This window comes from Erinaceus europaeus, chromosome 3 (genome assembly GCF_950295315.1).
Source record: "Erinaceus europaeus chromosome 3, mEriEur2.1, whole genome shotgun sequence".
Taxonomy (NCBI): Eukaryota; Metazoa; Chordata; class Mammalia; order Eulipotyphla; family Erinaceidae; genus Erinaceus; species Erinaceus europaeus.
Window position 1 is genome coordinate 177,794,259 of NC_080164.1, and position 19,211 is coordinate 177,813,469.

The 19,211-nt window shown below is 47.3% G+C and overlaps 1 protein-coding gene and 1 long non-coding RNA gene across 4 annotated transcripts in view; one reads left to right on the forward strand and one right to left on the reverse strand.

Annotated features, from left to right (window-relative positions):
* Positions 1-19,211, reverse strand: part of CC2D2A (coiled-coil and C2 domain containing 2A) — a 124,446-nt gene that overhangs the window by 41,718 nt on the left and 63,517 nt on the right. For all 3 annotated transcript variants that reach the window (XM_060188318.1, XM_060188317.1, XM_060188316.1), the window contains 9 exons: positions 15,965-16,121; positions 14,415-14,562; positions 12,717-12,855; positions 11,271-11,474; positions 9,749-9,841; positions 6,818-6,909; positions 2,217-2,384; positions 422-527; positions 99-208 (listed from right to left, as the gene is read on the reverse strand). In XM_060188318.1, coding sequence (XP_060044301.1) covers positions 99-208; positions 422-527; positions 2,217-2,384; positions 6,818-6,909; positions 9,749-9,841; positions 11,271-11,474; positions 12,717-12,855; positions 14,415-14,562; positions 15,965-16,121 — 1,217 coding nt within the window. The remainder of the gene's footprint in view (positions 1-98; positions 209-421; positions 528-2,216; positions 2,385-6,817; positions 6,910-9,748; positions 9,842-11,270; positions 11,475-12,716; positions 12,856-14,414; positions 14,563-15,964; positions 16,122-19,211) is intronic.
* Positions 1-19,211, forward strand: part of LOC132537571 (uncharacterized) — a 41,809-nt gene that overhangs the window by 10,264 nt on the left and 12,334 nt on the right. The gene's annotated exons all lie outside the window — the stretch shown is intronic.

Here is a 19,211-nt window from a genome sequence, read left to right on the forward strand (position 1 = left end):
ACTGCCTGTCCCCTGGACCAGAATTCTTTATGGGGCAAAGAAGGTGGCAGGTTTTTCTTCTGTAATTGCTTCTCCATTGGACAGGAAGACACACTTACCTAAATGGAAGTTCCAGTTCCTCATTCCAGCTGGGGTTGGGGCCTTCAGCCGTAGTTGTGTGGCAAACCGTTCGCTGAAAAGAAACTTCTACAAAAGGACGCACGCGAACCTGAATGCCAAGAGTGAATGGTCAGATGCCTTGACAGTTCGGCTCCATGATTTTGCTCTTAGCAGAGACAGAATCGGTTCACAGAATGATAGGTTTCCGCAAACAGACTTGCGCAACTCGAAGCGATTCTTAAAGCTTTGGCTGGGGCGGGGGGCGGGGGGGGTGTGGGGGGGGCAGGATTCTGAGCTGTGCACCAGCGTGTGGCTCTCTCACCTGGTCGAGGGGGTAGTCGGTGCTGTGCGCTGGGCTCTGTGTGGCTGGGGAAGCAGGGTGCTTCTCGATGAAAGTTCGCGAAGGTCTAGATTGCTGCTGGAATTTGCTGGGAAGGAAAATGCAGGAAAGACATCAAAGACAGGGAACTGCTGAGCAGATGGGCTCTGTGATGAGCTCCTGGTGAGGCAGGCGAGAGACAGGCAGAGGGGGAACTAGTTACAACCTTTAGCATTTGCAGGGAAAGGAGCTGTGTGTGCACTCATCTGAGGGACTTGTAAACCATTAATAAGTCACTGGTAATCTTTTAAATTTTAAATTATTTATTTTGGGTAGAGATAGAGAGAGGGCAAGAAACAAAGACACCTGCAGACCAGCTTCACCATTTGTGAACCCCCCCCCCCCCCGCAGGTGGGGAGTGGGGGCTTGAACCTGAGTTCTTGTGAAAGGTAACATGTATGTTCAGTCAGGTATGCCACCATCCAGCCCCTAACTGTTAAATTAGAGAGAGAGCGGGGAGGGGGGGGAGACGGGGGCCTGGTGATAGTGCAGTGGGTTAGTGCACATAGCGGGGAGCACAAGGACTGGCGTAAGAATTCCAGTTCAAGCCCCCAGCTCTCCACCTGCAGGGGGGGTCACTTCACAAGGGGTGAAGCAGGTTTGCAGGTGTCTGTCTTTCTCTCCCCTTCTCTATCTCCCCCTCCTCTCAATTTCTCTCTGTCCTATCCAACAACAACGACAGCAATAACAACAATAATAAATAACGACAACAATAAACAAGGGCAACAAAAAGGAAAAAATAGCCTCCAGGAGCAGTGGAGGGCAAGAGTGGGGGAGGGAGAGAAAGAGAGAGATGGACCTAATTGGAGAGTATCTCCTTTTTTTTTTTATAAATATTTTAAAATATTTATTTATTTATTTATTCCCTTTTGTTGCCCTTGTTGTTTTATTGTTGATCTTGTTGTTGTTGGATAGGACAAAGAGAAATGGAGAGAGGAGGGGAAGACAAAGAAGGGGAGAGAAAGATAGACACCTGCAGTCCTGTTTCACCGCTTGTGAAGCGATTCCCCTGCAGGTGGGGAGCCGGGGGCTCGAACCGGGATCCTTACACTGGTTCTTGTGCTTAGCGCCACCTGCGCTTAACCCACTGTGCTACCGCCCGACTCCCGAGAGTATCTCCTTCTTTCTTTCTTTTTTTAAAAAGATTTTAAAAATATTTATTTATTCCCTTTTGTTGCTCTTATTGTTTTATTGTTGTAGTTATTATTGACGTTGTTGTTGTTGGGTAGGACAGAGAGAAATGGAGAGAGGAAGGGAAGACAGAGAGGGAGAGAGAAAGACAGACACTTGCAAACCTGCCTCACCACTTATGGAGTGACTCCCCTGCAGGTGGGGAGCCAGGGGCTCGAACCATGATCTTTATGCCGGTCCTTGTGCTTTGTGCCGTCTGCCTTTAACCCGCTGTATTACTGTCCAACTTCCTCTCTTTCCTTCCTTCCTTCCTTCCTTCCTTCCTTCCTTCCTTCCTTCCTTCCTTCCATTTTTTGCCTCCAGGTTTATCACTGAGGCTTAGTGCTGGCATTATGAATCTTCTGTTCCTGGAGGCCATTTTTTTTCTATTTTATTTGATAGGACAGAGAAAAATTGATACAAACTTGCTAATCAAATCATTAGTAAAAATTATATATATACACACACATAGCAAGGGCTCCTGCTACCTGCTACAAAGATGCCAGAGGCTGGGCCAGGACCCTGCACTCCCACCCATGTGGTGTGGGGGTGCAGAGGGAGGGCTCACCTGGCCACGGGCTTCCTCATGGGGATGTCATAAGCCCGGATGATGTTCACCAGCAGCTTGATGTCCCCATCAGACAGGTTTTGGGCTGTCACCTTCTTCCGGCCTTTCCTCCGGGGCCTGAGTGGCCGCTTCTGCTCCGCCAGCTTGAACAGGCTGAGGCCCAGAATGCTGGGAAGCACAGAGCAGCAGAGGTAGGGTGCCCGTGAAAAGCAGACACCCCAACCTCTGCCCCAGGGTTCCCCAGAGGCCTCCACGAAACACAGAGGGTGGGAATTGAGAAGGGATTTTGCTAAGACTGGGATGGGGGTGGTGGGGGTGGCCCTGTTATGTGCATCATGAGAACTGACTCTAATTTCTAATTGCATCTGCCAGAGGAGGGAGGGGTGTCCTGGTGGCTCCCTGCTGGGCTCCCAACCCCCCCCCCCCCCCCACAGAAGCCACCACCTTCCTACGCTGGGACCCTCTTTGCCATTGTGCTCTTCTGCCCACTAGATGGCAGTCTTGCCCATCCTCCACCTCCTCCTCCAGGGCCAGTCAGCAACTCCTGCCTGGTGACCCAGTCAGTCAGTCATATCAGAGCCCTCCACCTCCAGTTAGTCTGCTAGGCCTCATCCATGGCTTATCCTGGATGTCTTGCTCTCTGGATTTGGACAAGGCTGGCTGTGAACCCCGGCTCTGGCTTTTTCACCTCTGCAAATCTGCTCCAATGCCTGCAAAAGGGGGTTAATGGTGTCCCCCACCCTGACTGACAGGGGTGGGGTGGGGTGGTGGAGGAGGTGTGTGTCCTGCACCCTGGCACTGCTCTCGGGCTCCCTAGATGCCCTGAGCCAGTCCCTGCTGGAATTACGGTGCTTGATTGTGCTGGAGGGCTGCCAGGAGGAGGAAGGAAGGAGGAGAAACAGGAGGAGGAGGAGGAGAAGGAGCAGGGCAATGGGGAGGGGAGGAGGGGAGAAGCAGGAGAAACAGAGGGAGGAAGGCAGAGGAAGGGGAGAGGAGAAGTGAGGAAAGAGGAAGGGAGGGGGGAGGCGCAGCAGCAGCTGGGGAAGGAAAAAAGCAGAAGAGGGAGAGGAGGAGGAGTAGGGGGAGCAGGGGGCTGAGGGGGTAGGGGAGGAAGGGGAGGGAGAGGAGGAGCAGAGGGAAGAGAAGAAGAAACTAGAGAAGGAATAGGAGGGCCTGGAGGAGGGAGAGGAGCAACAGGAGCAGCAGCAGCAGGAGGAGAAAATGGGGAAGGAGGAGGAAAAGGGGTGAAGGAGGAGGGGGAAGAGGCTGGGGTCCTGCTAGTCCCAGGACAGAGCTTGGTGGGGGACAGGCCACAGCACAGCACCACATCCTGGCCCACCACATCCCGACTGAGCAGGAGCCAAGGGGATGGATGGGCTTAGTACTGGAAGCTGCCACTGAGGAGTCCGCAAAGCACCTCTCCCTGAGGAGCCAGCCCTGGGCCAGGGTCATGTTGTGGGCTCCTGACAGGGCGGACCTGGAGGCAGGTCTTTTGGGACTTGTGTTCCAGGCCCTTCTGTGCCCCAGAACAGGGCAGAATGCCCATTCTGAGCCCCCTCTGCATGCTAAGGCGAGTACTAGGTGCCTTGCATACAGAGTCTCTAACCCGAAGCTGGCTTGTGATGACTGAGTTTTTCACAAAAAGAAACTGGAGACTTGGGGAGGAGGAGGGATGCTGGGGTTTCTGACTTGGGGTTTCTAGGGGGTGCCTTGTACTGGAGGGGGGATGGGGGCTCTGGTGCTGTGATGTCTCCTTCTGTCCGTCTGATTGTCTGAATGAAAAAAAAAGGCCCAGAAGCAGTGAAATCTATGAGTGCACCAGGTTCTGGCTTTGGGGGAGGAGGGGCGAAATGCTTTTATTAACACATTTTTTTTTTTTGGTTTTTAACTATACATTTTTGTTTGATAACTACTCTAAAACAAGAATAAGTCCTTCAAGTATTTATTTTGCCTCCAGGGTTATTGCTGGAGCTCAGTGCCTGCACAATGAATCCCCTGCTTCTGGAGGCTATTTTTTCCCCCTTTTGTTGCCCTTGTTGTTTTATTGTTGTTGTGGTTATTACTATTATTGTTATTAATTAATGTCATTGTTGTTGGATAGAACAGAGAGAAATGAAGAGAGGAGGGAAAGACAGAGAGGAGGAGAGAAAGATAGACACCTGCAGACCTGCTTCACCGCCTGTGAAGTGACTCCCCTGCAGGTGGGGAGCCAGAGGCTTGAACCAGGATCCTTACGCTCTGCGCCATGTGCACTTCACAGCTGAGTTACTGCCCAGCACTCTCAAGTATTTTTAATTAGTGAATTAATTAATGTAACCAGAGCATTGGTCAGCTCTGGCTTATGGTGGTGTTGGGGATTGAATTTGAGACTTTTATTGCCTCAGACTTTTTGCAGAGCCTATGTGCTGGCTCCCCAGCCCTATTAAGTGTTAATGTAACTTAAAATCACAAAGAGTAACTACCTTTCTGAAATAAAAAGAATGTGAACATGGCATTGTTTCACTTTCATTGTTATTATTTCTGGGGGCAAATAATCTATTTCTGGTGGTTAAAATGTATTTAAATTCGATTTGATTTGATTTGACCACATTTCTCTTCAGCTCTGGCTTATGGTAGTTCCAGAGATTGAACCTGGGACTTTGGAGTCTCAGGCATGAGAGATTCTCTGCATAACCATTATGCTATCGGCACCCCCTTTTAAATTTTTTTGAGATATATATATATATATATATATATATATATATATATATATATCTGGAAATGACACTTAACACTGTACACTTCCAGAGTATAAAATATTAACTGAACGGGCTGGGTGATGGTGCACCTGGTAGAGTGCACGTTACCATGCTGGAGGGCCTGGATTCAAGTCCCTGTTTCCCACCTGCAAAGAGTGTGGGAGGGGAAGGAGAAGGTTCATAAGAGATGGAACCCAAAGAGAAACCAAATGTGTTGAGTGAGAGGCTGCTGATGTGTCATCTCTCTCAGACCACAGCACGCTCGCTGCTTGGCTGAAGGGACATTCCAGCCCTAGTCTCCTGCCGACTGAGCTGGATGATCCTGGTGCCGTTGTGAGGTGGAGTTGATGGTACGCTGTGCACAGGGTCTCCAGAATCAGTGTGCCTTCTAGCTGTAATTCTGAGGCCTTTAATAACATCCCTCCAATTATCCTTACTCCCCAGGCCCTGGGAACCACCTTTCTTCTCAGTTCTGATAATTCTGGCTCTCCCAGAACCCCTCGCCCGGCATTTGTCTTTCTCGTTGAGCATAATGTCCATCCAGGTTATTGAAACTACAGTCCCTCCTCCTCATCACTCTGCCCAGATACTGCAGAAACTTGGGGACACCTCTTCCAGGGGGTCCTCACCTGTCACTACCTCTCCCCTGTCCCCTTCTCCCACTTCCCCTTTTTTCCCCCATAGGCGGCTCCTCTCAGGGACTTTGCTGCCCTCCTAGTGGTCTGCCTGGGGACATCTTAGGGTTGGGGAACATTCATTACAGAAACATCTGTCTGTGTGTCAAGCCAAGGACAAAGGAAAAATGAAAAGAAGAAAGGACATACCCTGAGCCTTCAGAACTTAATGCAGAAAGTAAAGCAGAAAAAAAAAATGGGGGGGGGGAGAAAGAAAAGAAATGGAGAAACAATATGAAAAGTCATCATCTAGTTCATGCATCATTTTCATGACTGAAAAACAAAAACGTTCAAGGGCTAGACTCTGGGGGCCTGGAACAAAGAAGCAGGGCTTGTGTGAACTTAAGGGGGCAAAGTGCCCCCCTTCTCTGTGTGAATGGGGAGGCCTAGGCCAGGCATAAGGGCTGCGTGGCTGCTGTCCCGCTTAATGGTGGAACAGAAGAACATGTCTGGACAACACTCTCAGGAGATCACGAGACTCTTGGCTTCACAGAGAGTTAATGGGCTGCACCTTATGGAAAGTTAACCTTGTGCCAGCGCAGACCTGCACTGCAGACAGTTATTATTTCTACCAAAGATGTGGCCAGCCCAAGTTGAGTCAATTTGAGGATTATTTTGAATCAGGAGTCCAGATAAGTTCAGTCAACTCCCAACTCCTCTGAAAATATGCATTTTTGTTGTTGTTGTTGTCTTTTTCTTCCTTGTCACCAAACACACAGTAGCTCTCTGCCTTCCCGTCAGGGTGCTGGGCCAGGGCTTCTCCATGTCACCCCGCCAGACAGCCCCCCATGGGCTTGCTTTCAGCACCCCAACACACTGGGAACTGATGGAGGCTAGATGCAGGGCTGTGCAGAGGGGGAGGGGGAGAGCCCCTGGACTTTGCTGGATCAGCACAAAGGCTGGTGAAATTCACTCGCAAGTGTGGGAGGTGGGACAGAAGCTGCAGGTGACGTGTCCTAACAGAAATCCTCTGCCCATGATACCACCTGATAGACAGCAGGCTCTGCTGGTTCTCAGCCCTACTCAGGGGCCCACATGCTTCCAAGGCAGAGATGATGATGATAATAATAACAACAACAGCAATAATAATAATAATAATAATACCACCTTAAGTCTACATCCCAAATATTTGTATCAAACAATGAAAGTGACTTCAGTGGCGATCAGGAAAGGTTTGTTTGGTTTTTACCTGATGTTGGGGACTTCCTCTTCTGCTATCAGATCAGCAGGGAGAAAGTGATGCCTGGCGATTAGGAAGCGGTTGATCACTGATTCTCTCACCTGGGGGAAAGGAAGAGGCTTTGTTTCAAGTGCTGTCCTCCAGTGACCTGGGAGGTCGTGCAGCAGGTAGAACACAGGCCTTGCAGGTGTGAGGGGCTGGGTTAGAGTCTTGACACCACAGACATCAGAGTGGCGTTCTGGTTCTCTCTGATTCTTTCATAAACAAACACCCTTTAAAAGATGCCACACAGTCAAAACATCTTTGATGACTTAAGTCCAACAGCAAGGAAAACCACTGGTATTACGTTAAAGTGAAAATATACCATATAGCAAAAGGAATCACCACCAAAACAGAGAGAGAGGGGATGGGAGAGAGAAAGAAAGAGAGAGAAAAAGAGAGAGAGAAAAACTCTTCATGGGGGCCAGGCAGTGGTGCACCTGGTTAAGTGCACATAGTATTAAGAGCAAGGACCTGAGCAAGGATCCGAGTTCGAATTCCCACTCCCCACCTGCAGGGCAGACATTTCACAAGTGATGAAGCAGGTCTGCAGGTGTCTCTCTCTCTCTCTCTCTCTCCATCTCTCCCCCTCCTCTCTTAATTTGTCTCTGTCCTATCCAATAAAATGGAAAAGATGGCCGCCAGGAGCAGTGGATTCCTAGTGCTGGCACCAAGCCTCAGCAATAACCTTAGAGGCAATGAGAAAGGGGGAGAGAGGAGAGGAGAGAGTCTTCATGGACTGGGGGAAAATCTTTACATGTCATATATCACACCTAAAGAGCTCACAACTAAAATACACGAAGACCGCATCAAACTCAGCAATCAAGAAACAATCCCACTGAAAATGAGGGGGGAGGGCAAAGTGGAGCCTGGGTGGTAGCACACCCTGTTGAGTGCACATGTCCCAACACACAAAGATCTGGGTTCAAGACCCCACGGGTCTCCACCTGCAGGGGGTGAGCTTCACAGTTGGTGAAACAATGTAATAGGATACAGGCATAAATAATTTAAATAACAGAGAGGTTATGACTTAGACACTGAGCCTCTCTTTTTGTTAAATGGCATATGCTTCAATGAACTTTAAAATATGGTCATTTATTTTAATGAGAAAAGTATATAGAGAAAGGAGGTTAGGAAATTAGATAAGTAGACAGACCAGTATACTGCTCAACTCTGACTTACAGAGTTGGTGCTGGGAATTGAATCAAGAGATACTGAGTCTTTTTTTTTCCTCTGGGGTTATTGTTGGGGCCCGGTGCCTGCATTATGCATCCACTGCTCCTAGAGGCCATCCCCCCCTCGTTTTATTGGATAAGACAGAGAGAAATTGAGAAGGGAGGGGAGGTAGAGCGGGGAGACAAAGACAGACACCTGCAGACCTGCTTCACCGCTTGTGAAGCGACCACCTTGCAGGTGGGGAGCCGGGGGCTCAGACAGGTCTTTGCAATTCCTATTAAGTGTGCTTACCCAGCAGGCCACCGCCCGGCCCCCCTGAGTGTCTTGATACTGCGTCCCCATTGAACATAACCACTGATAGCAGTTTGAGCTATAGCCCGTGTGCTTTCAGATGCTTTCAGAAGGTAAGAATGACTCTCAGCTGGCTTCATTCCTGCAAGTATGAGAATGTAAGTCCAGAGAGAATAGAATTGCTTTTTTTGTTTCTTTTGTTTTCTTTTCTTTTTAATTTCTACCTGGGTTATCTTTGGGGCTCGGTGCTTATACTACGTGTGAATCCACAATTCTTGGCGGCCATTTTTTCTTCTTCTTCTTCTTCTTCCTATTTTTCATTTGACAGGGCAGAGAACAACTGAGAGTGGAGGGGAGACACACACACGCGCGCGCACACACACACACACACACACACACACACACACAGAAAGAGAGAGAAAGAGACTGAAGACCTGCTTCACCACTTGTGAAGTATCCTCCCTGCAGGTGGAGAGTGGAGGTTTGAACCCAGGTCTGTGCAGGTGGCAACAACCTGTGAGCTCAGCCAGGTGTGACAACACCCAGCCCAAAGAGTGTTAAGTATCTATGTGACACGGGGGAAGAAATGGATACTTTCTTTCACCTGCCACCCCCAGTTTTAGTAAGTCAGCTATTTCACCTAGAATGTTCCCAGCTGTGACCATGGGCTGTAAGCTCAGACTGACTGGGACTCAGGTCACACAGGCTCCTATACTAAGTGTGAATAGACACGGACTCTGGGTTAGGTTGATGGGGTAAACAGCTAACGGTGTTTATGTACTTCCTTCATATTTGGGAGCTACTCTCTGCCCTATTCTCAACTCTGACACCATCTTCCTGGACAACACTTTTAGTCCACCTGCATGTTAGCTAATGGGCTCAGGCAAAAATGACTAAAGTCATGGGCCACATGGAACATACCTAAAATAGACCCCTTAATTTCTTTCCACACAAAGATGCCTAGTTTTATTTGCTCTATTCCTACCTTTAGGCTCCAGTTTACTAGACAATTTGTCCTGCTTTATCTCTTACAGCCTTTCAGCCACCAAGTCTAGATGCTACTATGATCCTATCCTGACTTCCCTGGGCAGATGACCTCACCACTGTGCCCTGGAACCTCACTTCCCCAGAGCCCTGTCCCCCTAGGGAAAGACAGAAACAGGCTGGGGGTATGGATCTACCTGCCAACACCCATGTCCAGTGGAGAAGCAATTACAGAAGCCAGACCTTCTGCACCCCATAAACAATTTTGGTCCAAACTCTCAGAGAGGGCTAAAGAATCAGGAAGCTTCCAATGGAGGGGAGAGGGCATGGAACTCTGGTGGTGGGAACTGTGTGGGATTGTACCTCTGTTATCTTACAACCTTGTTCATCATTATTAAATCACTTATAAAGAATTAAAAAAGGGGGGGGTTAAAAGGATATTTTTCTCACCTGTTGGAGATACTTGGCCACTGTGGCCCTGTGAGTATCAATGTGGTCCTTGGCTTCAATTACATTTCTCTCTCGTAACCGCTTCTCATAGTCCTGAAATGAAGGGAAACCAGTCACTTCACTGTGAAATAATGGGGCGCCAGTGGGTGTGTGGGGTTGCAAATCCCATCTAAGGTGTGTGAGTGGCAGGAATCCTTCTGGAGATAAGAGGATTCTTCCCGCCATGGGCTCTATGTCACACATCCTCATTCTAAATGGTTCTTCCTTCTGATGTTGGTTCCAAATTGACCTTTTTTTTTGTTTTTGTTTTTGCCTCCAGGATTATTGCTGGGGCTCTGTGCAGGTACCAGGAAACCACTGTTCCTGGAGGCTATTTTTTCTGCTTATATTGGATAGGACAGAGAGAAACTGAGAGAGGAGTGGGAGACGGAGAGGGAGAGAGAAAGACAGACACCTGCAGACCTACTTTACCGTGCACAAAGTGACTCACCTGCAAGTGGGGAGCTGGGCCTCGAACCTGGGTCCTTGCGCAGGTTCTTGTGCGTAGTACTATGTGCTCTTACCCGGGTATGCCATTGCCCAGTCCCCCACAGAAGATATTTTTTAATCTTATCATTCTCATTTTTCTGAGTTTATATATGTCTTATTTATTTATTTATTTGTTTCGCCTGTAGAGTTATCACTGGGACTCCGCCTGCACTATGAACACTGCTCCTGGAGGCTATTTTTTCCCTTTTGTTGCCCTTGTTGTTTATCATTGTTGTTATTACTGTCATTCTTGTTGGACAGGACAGGAGAAACTGAAAGGAGAGGGGAGACAGAAAGAGGGAGAGTAAGATAGACACCTGCAGACCTGCTTCACTGCTTGTGAAGCGAACGCCCTGCAGGTGGGGAGACGAGGGCTCAAACCAGGATCCGTATGCCGGTCCTTGTGCTTTGTGCCATGTGCGCTTAACCCGGTATGCCACTTCCCAGCCCCCTAGATGCCTTAAATTGACGCAAAGATATTTAAGTATTTCTGTCATGCAAAATTACAGGAAGTCGATGTAAAGTGTTCTAGAGGAGAAACCACTATTGTTCCTCAGAACACAACAGCTGCGCACAGTTGTAGACCACACAGAACAGCAGACACTGTACTATTCATTTTGCTTCATATCTATTTATTATTAGATAGAGACAGAGATAAATTGAGAGGAGAACGGGGGATGGAGTAGGAAAGAGACAGAAAGATACCTCCAGACCTGCTTTCCCCCTGCAGGTGGGGACCAGGGGCTTGAACCTGGGCCCTTGTGCACTCTAACATGTGTGTTCAACCAGGAGTGCCACCACCCTGCTCCTACTATCTCATTTTATTAAAATGTATTTGAGTCGCTTTGTTGTAAATAGAGAGGCTGTGGCCTCTGGTGGGGTAAGGGACTGAACCTGGAAGTTTGGAATCTCAGGCATGAGAGTCTTTTTTTGCATAACCATTATGCCAGCTCTCTCATCCTGTTGTATTCTTATAATTATGATGATTTCTTACCTGGAATACCTTTTCTAAAATCTCTCGGTCATAAAGTGGAACCTGCTTGTAATTCCGGAATTCTGGTACCTCCTGACTTCTGAGACGGAGAAGCCTGAACCGTTTGGATCTATTTAACTCTTCATCTGAAACAAAGTTGAATTCCTGTTGGAGCTGTTCCAGTCGAAAGAAGTCAGGGACATAGGACTCACCGCTGGTCGCAACCTACCCAATACAGAGAGAGCTGTGTTTTAGCTGACAGCAGGTGCATTCTGGGAATGCATGGACATTTCTGCTACACAACACAGTACACCAAAGTGTAGCGGTAACAGGGCAGATGCTACTATCACCTTGCATGAGGTACACAAATACCATGAATGATTGCATTCAAAGAAATCATAAAGCTCCTTCTTAATTTGTGTTCTCCTAACCGGTGTCATGCAAATATACAAACTGAAAAATGAAAGAGATGTGTAGCAGCGGGTCCTGAGGGAAATAAGGCTTCCATTACAGTGTGAAAGGACTCAGGTTCAAGCCCCTGGTCCCCACCTGCAAGGGGAAAACTTCACAAGAGGTGAAGCAGGCCTCAATATCAACGATGATAATAACCACCACAACAATAAAAACAACCAGGGTAACAAAGGGGAAAAAATGGCCTCCAGGAGCAGTGGATTCGTGGTGCAGGCACCGAGCCCCAGCAATAACCCTGGAGGCAAAAAATAAATAAATAAATAGAGAAATTGAAAGGGGAAGGAGGAGATAGAAAGGTAGAGAGAAAAAGGCACACCTGCAGCACTGCTTCACCCCTTGGGAAACTTCCTCCCTGTGGGCTTGAATCTGTACCCTCTGTCTTTGCGTCTGGTAATGCGGATGCTCTAACAGGTGCACCACCCAGTCTCCAAATGAATGATCTTTTTATTTTTTTTAGGTTATTTATTTATTCCCTTTTGTTGCCCTTGTTGTTTTATTGTTGTAGTTACTATTGTTGTTGTTACTGATGTCATCGTTATTGGATAGGACAGAGAGAAATGGAGAGAGGAGGGGAAGACAGAGAGGGGGAGAGAAAGACAGACACCTGCAGACCTGCTTCACCGCCTGTGAAGTGACTCCCCTGCAGGTGAGGAGCCGTGCGCTCGAACCGGGATCCTTAAGCTGGGCCCTTGCGCTCTGCACCACGTGCGCTTAACCCGCTGTGCTACTGCCCGACTCTCCCAAACAAATGATCTTTACTGTCACTGTGCTTGGCTGAGAGTGTTGACATGTGGACATTCCTGCCCACATGGGGAGGATATTACAAGGTCTAAAGCCTTGACCACACCACCAGGTAGGCACAGAGCTGGAATTTAGACCTGCCAGGCCATAGGCCAGGCTCTTAAATACCACCGCAGAGAACACAGAGTGAGAGAAGGTGTGTGGGAGGACCACTCGGAGTCTGACGGAGAACGTGTACACAGCTGGGTCCATTACCGATATCAGCTGCATCAAGGGGCCGTTGTTGGGGTCGTTTGGGTCGAGCTTGGACTCTGCTGCCCACTTGGCCAGTTTTTTCATGTCCGTCAGTCCTGAGGTACCAATGGATGAGATGGCGTCTGCTCTCTTCAAAGCACTGGAATAGAGGCCGATTTCATGAGACGGACTTTACTATAGAGGGCTCAACATCAGGATCCCCAAGCCCCAGAAAAAAACACTGAGAAGATTATTACTCTCCATATGAGAAAACAAGACCAACCACGAGGAAGGACTTCGGCCCTGCTTCCTTACCTGACCATCCCTTCTTGATAGTTTTAGGACGATCAAGGTTGCGCTTGAAAAATATTTCCAGGGGCCAGGTGGTGGCACACCTGGTAAAGTGCTCATATTATAGTGTGTAAGGACCCAGGTTCAAGCCCCTAGTCCCCATCTGCAGGGGGGAAGCTTCATGAGTGGTGAAGCAGGGTTGTAGGAGTCTCTTTGTCTCTCTCCCTCTTTACTTCTCCCTCCCCTTTCAATTTCTCTCTTTCTCTATCCAATCATAAATAAACATTTTCAAACTATATATCTAATAAGAAGTCAAAATAAACAAGGAACTCATACTTGTCAACAGCAAAAACTAAATGTTACTGTAAGTGGGAATGGGTAAAGGCATTAAGTAATTTTTTTAAAACAATTTTTATATTTAGTTATTTTCCCTTTTGTTGCCCTTGTTGTTTTTTATTGTTGTTGTAGTTATTGTTGTTGTAATTTTTGTTGTTGGATAGGATAGAGAGAAATGGAGAGAGGAGGGGAAGACAGAGAGGGAGAGAGAAAGATAGATACCTGCAGACCTGCTTCACTGCCTGTGAAGCGACTTCCCTGCAGGTGGGGAGCCTGGGGTTCGAACCGGGATCCTTATGCCATTCTTGTGCTTTGAGCCACCTTGCTTAACCCACTGTGCTACCTCCTGACTCCTGATTTTTTTTTTGAACCAGAGCAACAAAAAGGAGCGAGCAATTAGCAGAAAGCACTTGACAGAGCTAACGTGAAGACCAAGTAAGCAAAGTGGTTTTGTTGTACCATGTTTTTTTTGTTTGTTTTTGTTATTGCTGAGGCTCCACTGCTTAGGGTTGACTTTTTTAGAGAGAGAAACATCAGGAGACCAGAGCTTCTCCTAGTGTGGTTGAGGCTCAAACCCCAGTCATGTCCACAGCAAAGATGGGACCCTCCCAAGTGAGCTGTTTTGTTGGCTACTTTGACTGAATCTTACACCAGTGGACACCCAGTATTTGTTATGTTATTAATTGTGTGTGTGTGTGTGTGTGTGTGAGAGAGAGAGAGAGAGAGAGAGAAAGAGAGAGAGAGAGAGACCATTCTGCTTTTTAAATTTTTTTTGGTCTTTCTTGCTTTTAATGCCATGCTGGGGTTTGAACTCAGAGCCTCACACATGCAAGGCATGCCCTCTACTCCTAAACCACCTTCTCAGCCCCTAGGCTTTTGGGGTGGGGAGATAGCACAATGGTTATGCAAAGAGATTCTCATGTCTGAGGCTCCAAAGTCTCAGGTTCAATCCCCCACACCACCACAAGTCAGAGTTTATATTTTTCCCCCTAAGAACAATAAACAGCTCTAAAAATGCCGGCACAGACCAAAAGAGGAATGATGGTGGGTGAACCAGGTGCCTGCCGGGTAGGCAGTTCTGGTCACACTTACCTCCTCAACCCAATATTCTGCTGTGACAGTGGAGGGATGAGAGGAATCCCGTTCTCACCGACGGCCCAGGACACGCTATTGGCCACTTTCCCGGAGGTCATCAAAATCAGCTGATTGCTGCCATCGGCTTCAAAGGAGAAGGGCACGCCTAGGGCAGCACCAAGTGAGAGAGAAAGGGGTTAAAAGGGAGGGCGCCAGCCAGGTCCTGCTGGCTGGCGGGTAGGTAGAATGGATGTGGGGCAGGTCAGGGTGGAAAGAGCTATGCAGCTCAAGACAGAGACAGACTTTACCTTCCCAAGCCTTAGTTGCTTTTGTTTAATTAAAAAATATATATATATGTATAGTATACACACACATACACACACTACACACACAACAAACCACACACAACAAACCACACACACACACACACACACACACACACACACACACACACACACTTTGGATAGAGAAGAGAGAAATTAAGAGGGAAGAGGAGAGAGAGAAGAGGAGAAAGAGAGAGACACGTGGCACCACTCCATACTCAGAAGGCTTCCCCCCTTGCAGGTGGGGGCCAGGGGCTTGGACCTGGGTCCTAGTGTCCTATAATGTGAGCTCTACCAGGTGGGCTACTGCTCAGCTCCCTAAAACTGTACTTTCTTTTAAAAATCATTATTATCTTAAATGTGTTATTTTATTATTGGATAGAGGCAGAGAGAAATTGAGATGGGAGGAGGAGATAGAGAAGGAAAGAGACAGAGAGATGCCTGCAGTCCTGCTTCACCAATCAAGAAGTTTTCCCCCCTGCAGGTGGGGGCCAGGGTCTTGAACCCGGGCCCTTCCATACTGTAATTAGTGTGCTTAACCAGATGTGCCACTTCCTGGCCCCTGTTATTATTATGTTTAAAATACTTTATTTATTTACTTTTTAATGAGAGAGATACAGAGAGTAAGATAAACACAGAGAGAAAGACCAGAGCACTGCTCAGCTCTGCCTTATGGGGCTACTGGGGATTGAACCTGGGACCTGAGAGCCTCAGGCCTAAAAGAATTTTGCAGAATCATTATATATAAAACAATCATTATTGTTTTCACAGCCAATTATTATTATTTTTTAACCAGTGCAATGCTCAGCTCTGGCTTATGGTTCCATTCCCAGATGCCCCAAGCACGAAAGTCTATTTGGACAACCATTATACTATCCTCCTAGCCTCCTGCCTTTTATAGGTTGATTATTTTATTTTAAAAATATTTATTTTATTTTAAAAATATCTATTTTATTTTGGGTAGAGACAGAGAGAAATTGAGAGGGGCGAGGGGCGAGAGATAAAGAGACAAAAAGACACCTGCAGTCCTGCAGTACAAAGCTTTCCCCCTTGCAGATGGGGACCAAGGACTTGAACCTAGGTCCCTGGACATGGCCACATCTACTCTCTACCAGGTGCACCACCACCCGGCCCCCTTCTTTATATTTATTTATTTATTTATTTATTTTTTCTTTATGAAAGTTTATTAAGAGAGTGGATGTGACAGGGAAGCCAGGGGCCACTAGGGGGTGCTAGCTGCCATACCGCTGCCCACACCCTCATGGTCCAGGGTCACATGCTGGTTGCTGCTGAATTCGACCTCTTCCAGGACAGCCCTCCCAGTGACAGCGGTCGTCTCAGGGATGGGCAGAAACACTTCCGCCAGCAAGCTGGTCCCGCTGTGGCCCACTGTTTCATACACCTGAGAGGGAGGGAGAGAAACAACCAAGAGACATGGTGATGGAGTTTCCTGGCTCCCTGAAAGCCAGTTCCTTTACTGGCGGTGGTCACGGGTCCAGCTCAGAACCCACTTCCCTATCAGAATGGAGCATGGAGGGATGTGTCTGCCATCCCCACGGACACCTTGTACCCTCTTTGTGGCCAAGTTCCTGACACTCTGCTTCATCCTGGGGTGATGGACAAGGTTAATCAAAAGTCAGACTCCTACAGTTGCTTCTATCATTCCGTCCATCCATCTGTCCACCCATTTTTTTTTGCCTCCAGGGTTATTGCTGGGGCTTGGTGCCTGCACTATGAATCCACTGATCCTGGCGGCCATCTTTTCCCCATTTTGTTGCCCTTGTTGTTGTCGTTATTGTTATTGTTGCCACTGGTGTTGTTGTTGGATAGGACAGAGAGAAATGGAGAGAGAGGGAGAAAAAGACAGACATGTGCAGACCTGCTTCACCGCCTGTGAAGCGACCCCCCCTACAGGTGGGGAGTCAGGGCTCGAACCCTAAGGGATCCTCATGCTGGTCCCTGTGCTTCACAGCATGTGTGCTTAACCTGCTGGGCAACCGCCTGACCCTCTCATTTATTATTATTATTATTTAAACCAGAGCATCATTCAGCTCCAGCTTATGGTGGTGCTGGGGATTGAACCTGGAAGCTCAAAACCTCAGGCGAATAAGTCATTTGCATAAGCATCATGCTGTCTCACCAGCCCTCAGTTGCTTCTATGTTAGAATAGGTTAATGCACAGGTCTTATTCCCAGCCCTCCCAGACTCCAGTGGGGTCTGCTCCTTCCTTTCTCGAAGCTGCTCCTCACAACCTTCCTTTTAAATCTTCAAAGCTATCACTCTTTTTTTCTGATTGTTTTTCTCACATCTGACAACAGGATGCAGTCACTCAATGGTCTGGGGTCTGGCACCTTCTCACCATGTGACCTTAATCCTGCAACTTCTCCACATTTCAGTATGATGGGAATAATAAAACAGCAACCCTAAGACTGTGTGTGATTCAGTGAGTTCACATACATAAAACAGTACCTACATTATTACAATTGCTCAGTATCTTAACTAGATTTCTTTTTCTTTTGCTTCCCCCCACCCTTCTCTTTACTTTTTGCTGGGCACAGAACCTAGGATCTCATACAAACCAGGCATGATTTCTATTACCGAGTGACAGTCCTAATCTCTTAACTAGACATTCACAAGTATCAACAATTCTGCCTAAGATTGTTTCTAAAACTCCTTCCATAGTAAATAGTTCCCAGACTATGGGGTATTTCACGTGCTTCGACCTGCTTTTCTTAATCCTTCTACTTCTGCTCTGTCAGCCCTGGTGCTCCCTGAGATCGATCTAGTCCCTTTGGCTTCTGGAATAAACTTTTAACGGTCTGACTCACTGACATGCAATTAAGGAGTCACGTTGAATAAGTGTGAACGAACTATCTGTATAGGACTGGCGTACACAGGGGAATGACAACAACCACAAAAGTGAGCTACATGAGGTTTTAAAAAGGAGGCTTTTCCAGAGGTATTAGTGATAACAGTAACAGTAGAAGGAGCAATAACACAATCCTGCAGACAAATCAAGAGTCATAGGGAAGAAAAACTCAAGTAACAACCAGATTACGAGGGGATTCGCTAATTCACTCCGCGTGTCAGAGGTGAAAGCTTAGCAGGGTTGATTCAGAAGGAAAGACAGCCATTTGAAAGAAAGGAAAACCCATCCAGGAGGACCACTTGCCAGTTGTCAGCTTGGGAGTCTCACCGTGATGAAGGTGGGTTGACACAGATGTGAAAGATGAGCAGATAAGGAGGAACACCACAAAGATTTTCCGCATTCCTGAATCAAAAGCTCATTCTTATCAAAGGTCAGGTCGTTTGCATTCCTTAGACCACATAGACTAACTAAGGGTGTCAATCCCTTTCCAGGAGGGCTCTGGACCTCTGGGTGTCACCTGTATTGTTAGGTATAAGCCTCCTTTTGGGAATTAACTTCAATCTCCCTCTTTTTCATTCTCTGAAGTCAGTGTCAGCAAGTCCTTCCAATCTCTCAACCCTCTTTCCTAATTCTGCTTCTAGGTCCCAATCCAACTTCGTCACGGTTGGTATTTTGTAGAAACCTCTGGATTATCTGCTTGTAGGGGTGCTTGGCTCAGAGTCCATGGCTCAAAGTATGGAAGAGATTCCACATCACAACGAGCCTTGAGTGTATAGGCCAGGATTTTACCCAGACATGTGCGGGTGGGCATTTAGGTCGCTTCTATTCTTTGCCTATTATGAATAATGCAGCTATGAACATAAGTGTGTGCATATGTCCCTTCCAATTAGTGTTTTCCTGTCCTCTGGATATATGCCTGGAAGTGGATTTGTTGGTGCATATGCTATTTGCATTTTATTTGCCAAAACCATTTTTGGTTTGTTTATTTGTTTATTTTTATTGCCACCAGTGTTATCTCTGGGGCTTAGAGCTGACATTATGAATCCACCACTCCTAGTGACCATCCTCCCCTTTTTATTTTATTTTACAGGACAGAGAGGAATTGAGAGAGGAGGGAGAGGTAGAGCAGGAGAGTGAAAGAGAGACACCTGCAGACCTGCTTCTTCATTCGTGAAGCATCCACACTGCAGGTGGAGAGCAGGGGCTTGAACCCAGGTCCCTGCACATGGTAATATGTGCACTTAACCAGGTGCACTGCTGCCTAGCCCTCTATCAAAACCATTTTTTAAAAAAAATTATTTATTATTTATTCCCTTTTGTTGCCCTTGTTGTTTTATTGTTGTAGTTATGATTGTTGTCATTGTTGTTGGATAGGACAGAGAGAAATGGAGAGAGAAGGGGAAGACAGAGAGGGGGAGAGAAAGACAGACACCTGCAGACCTGCTTCACCGCCTGTGAAATGACTCCCCTGCAGGTGGGGAACCGGGATCCTTATTCCGGTCCTTGCACTTTGTGCCACCTGTGCTTAACCCGCTGCGCTACTGCCTGACTCCCCCAAACCACTTTTTAAAGGCAATAGGAAAGGGACATTCTCTGAAACACTATGAAATTAATTTTTTATAT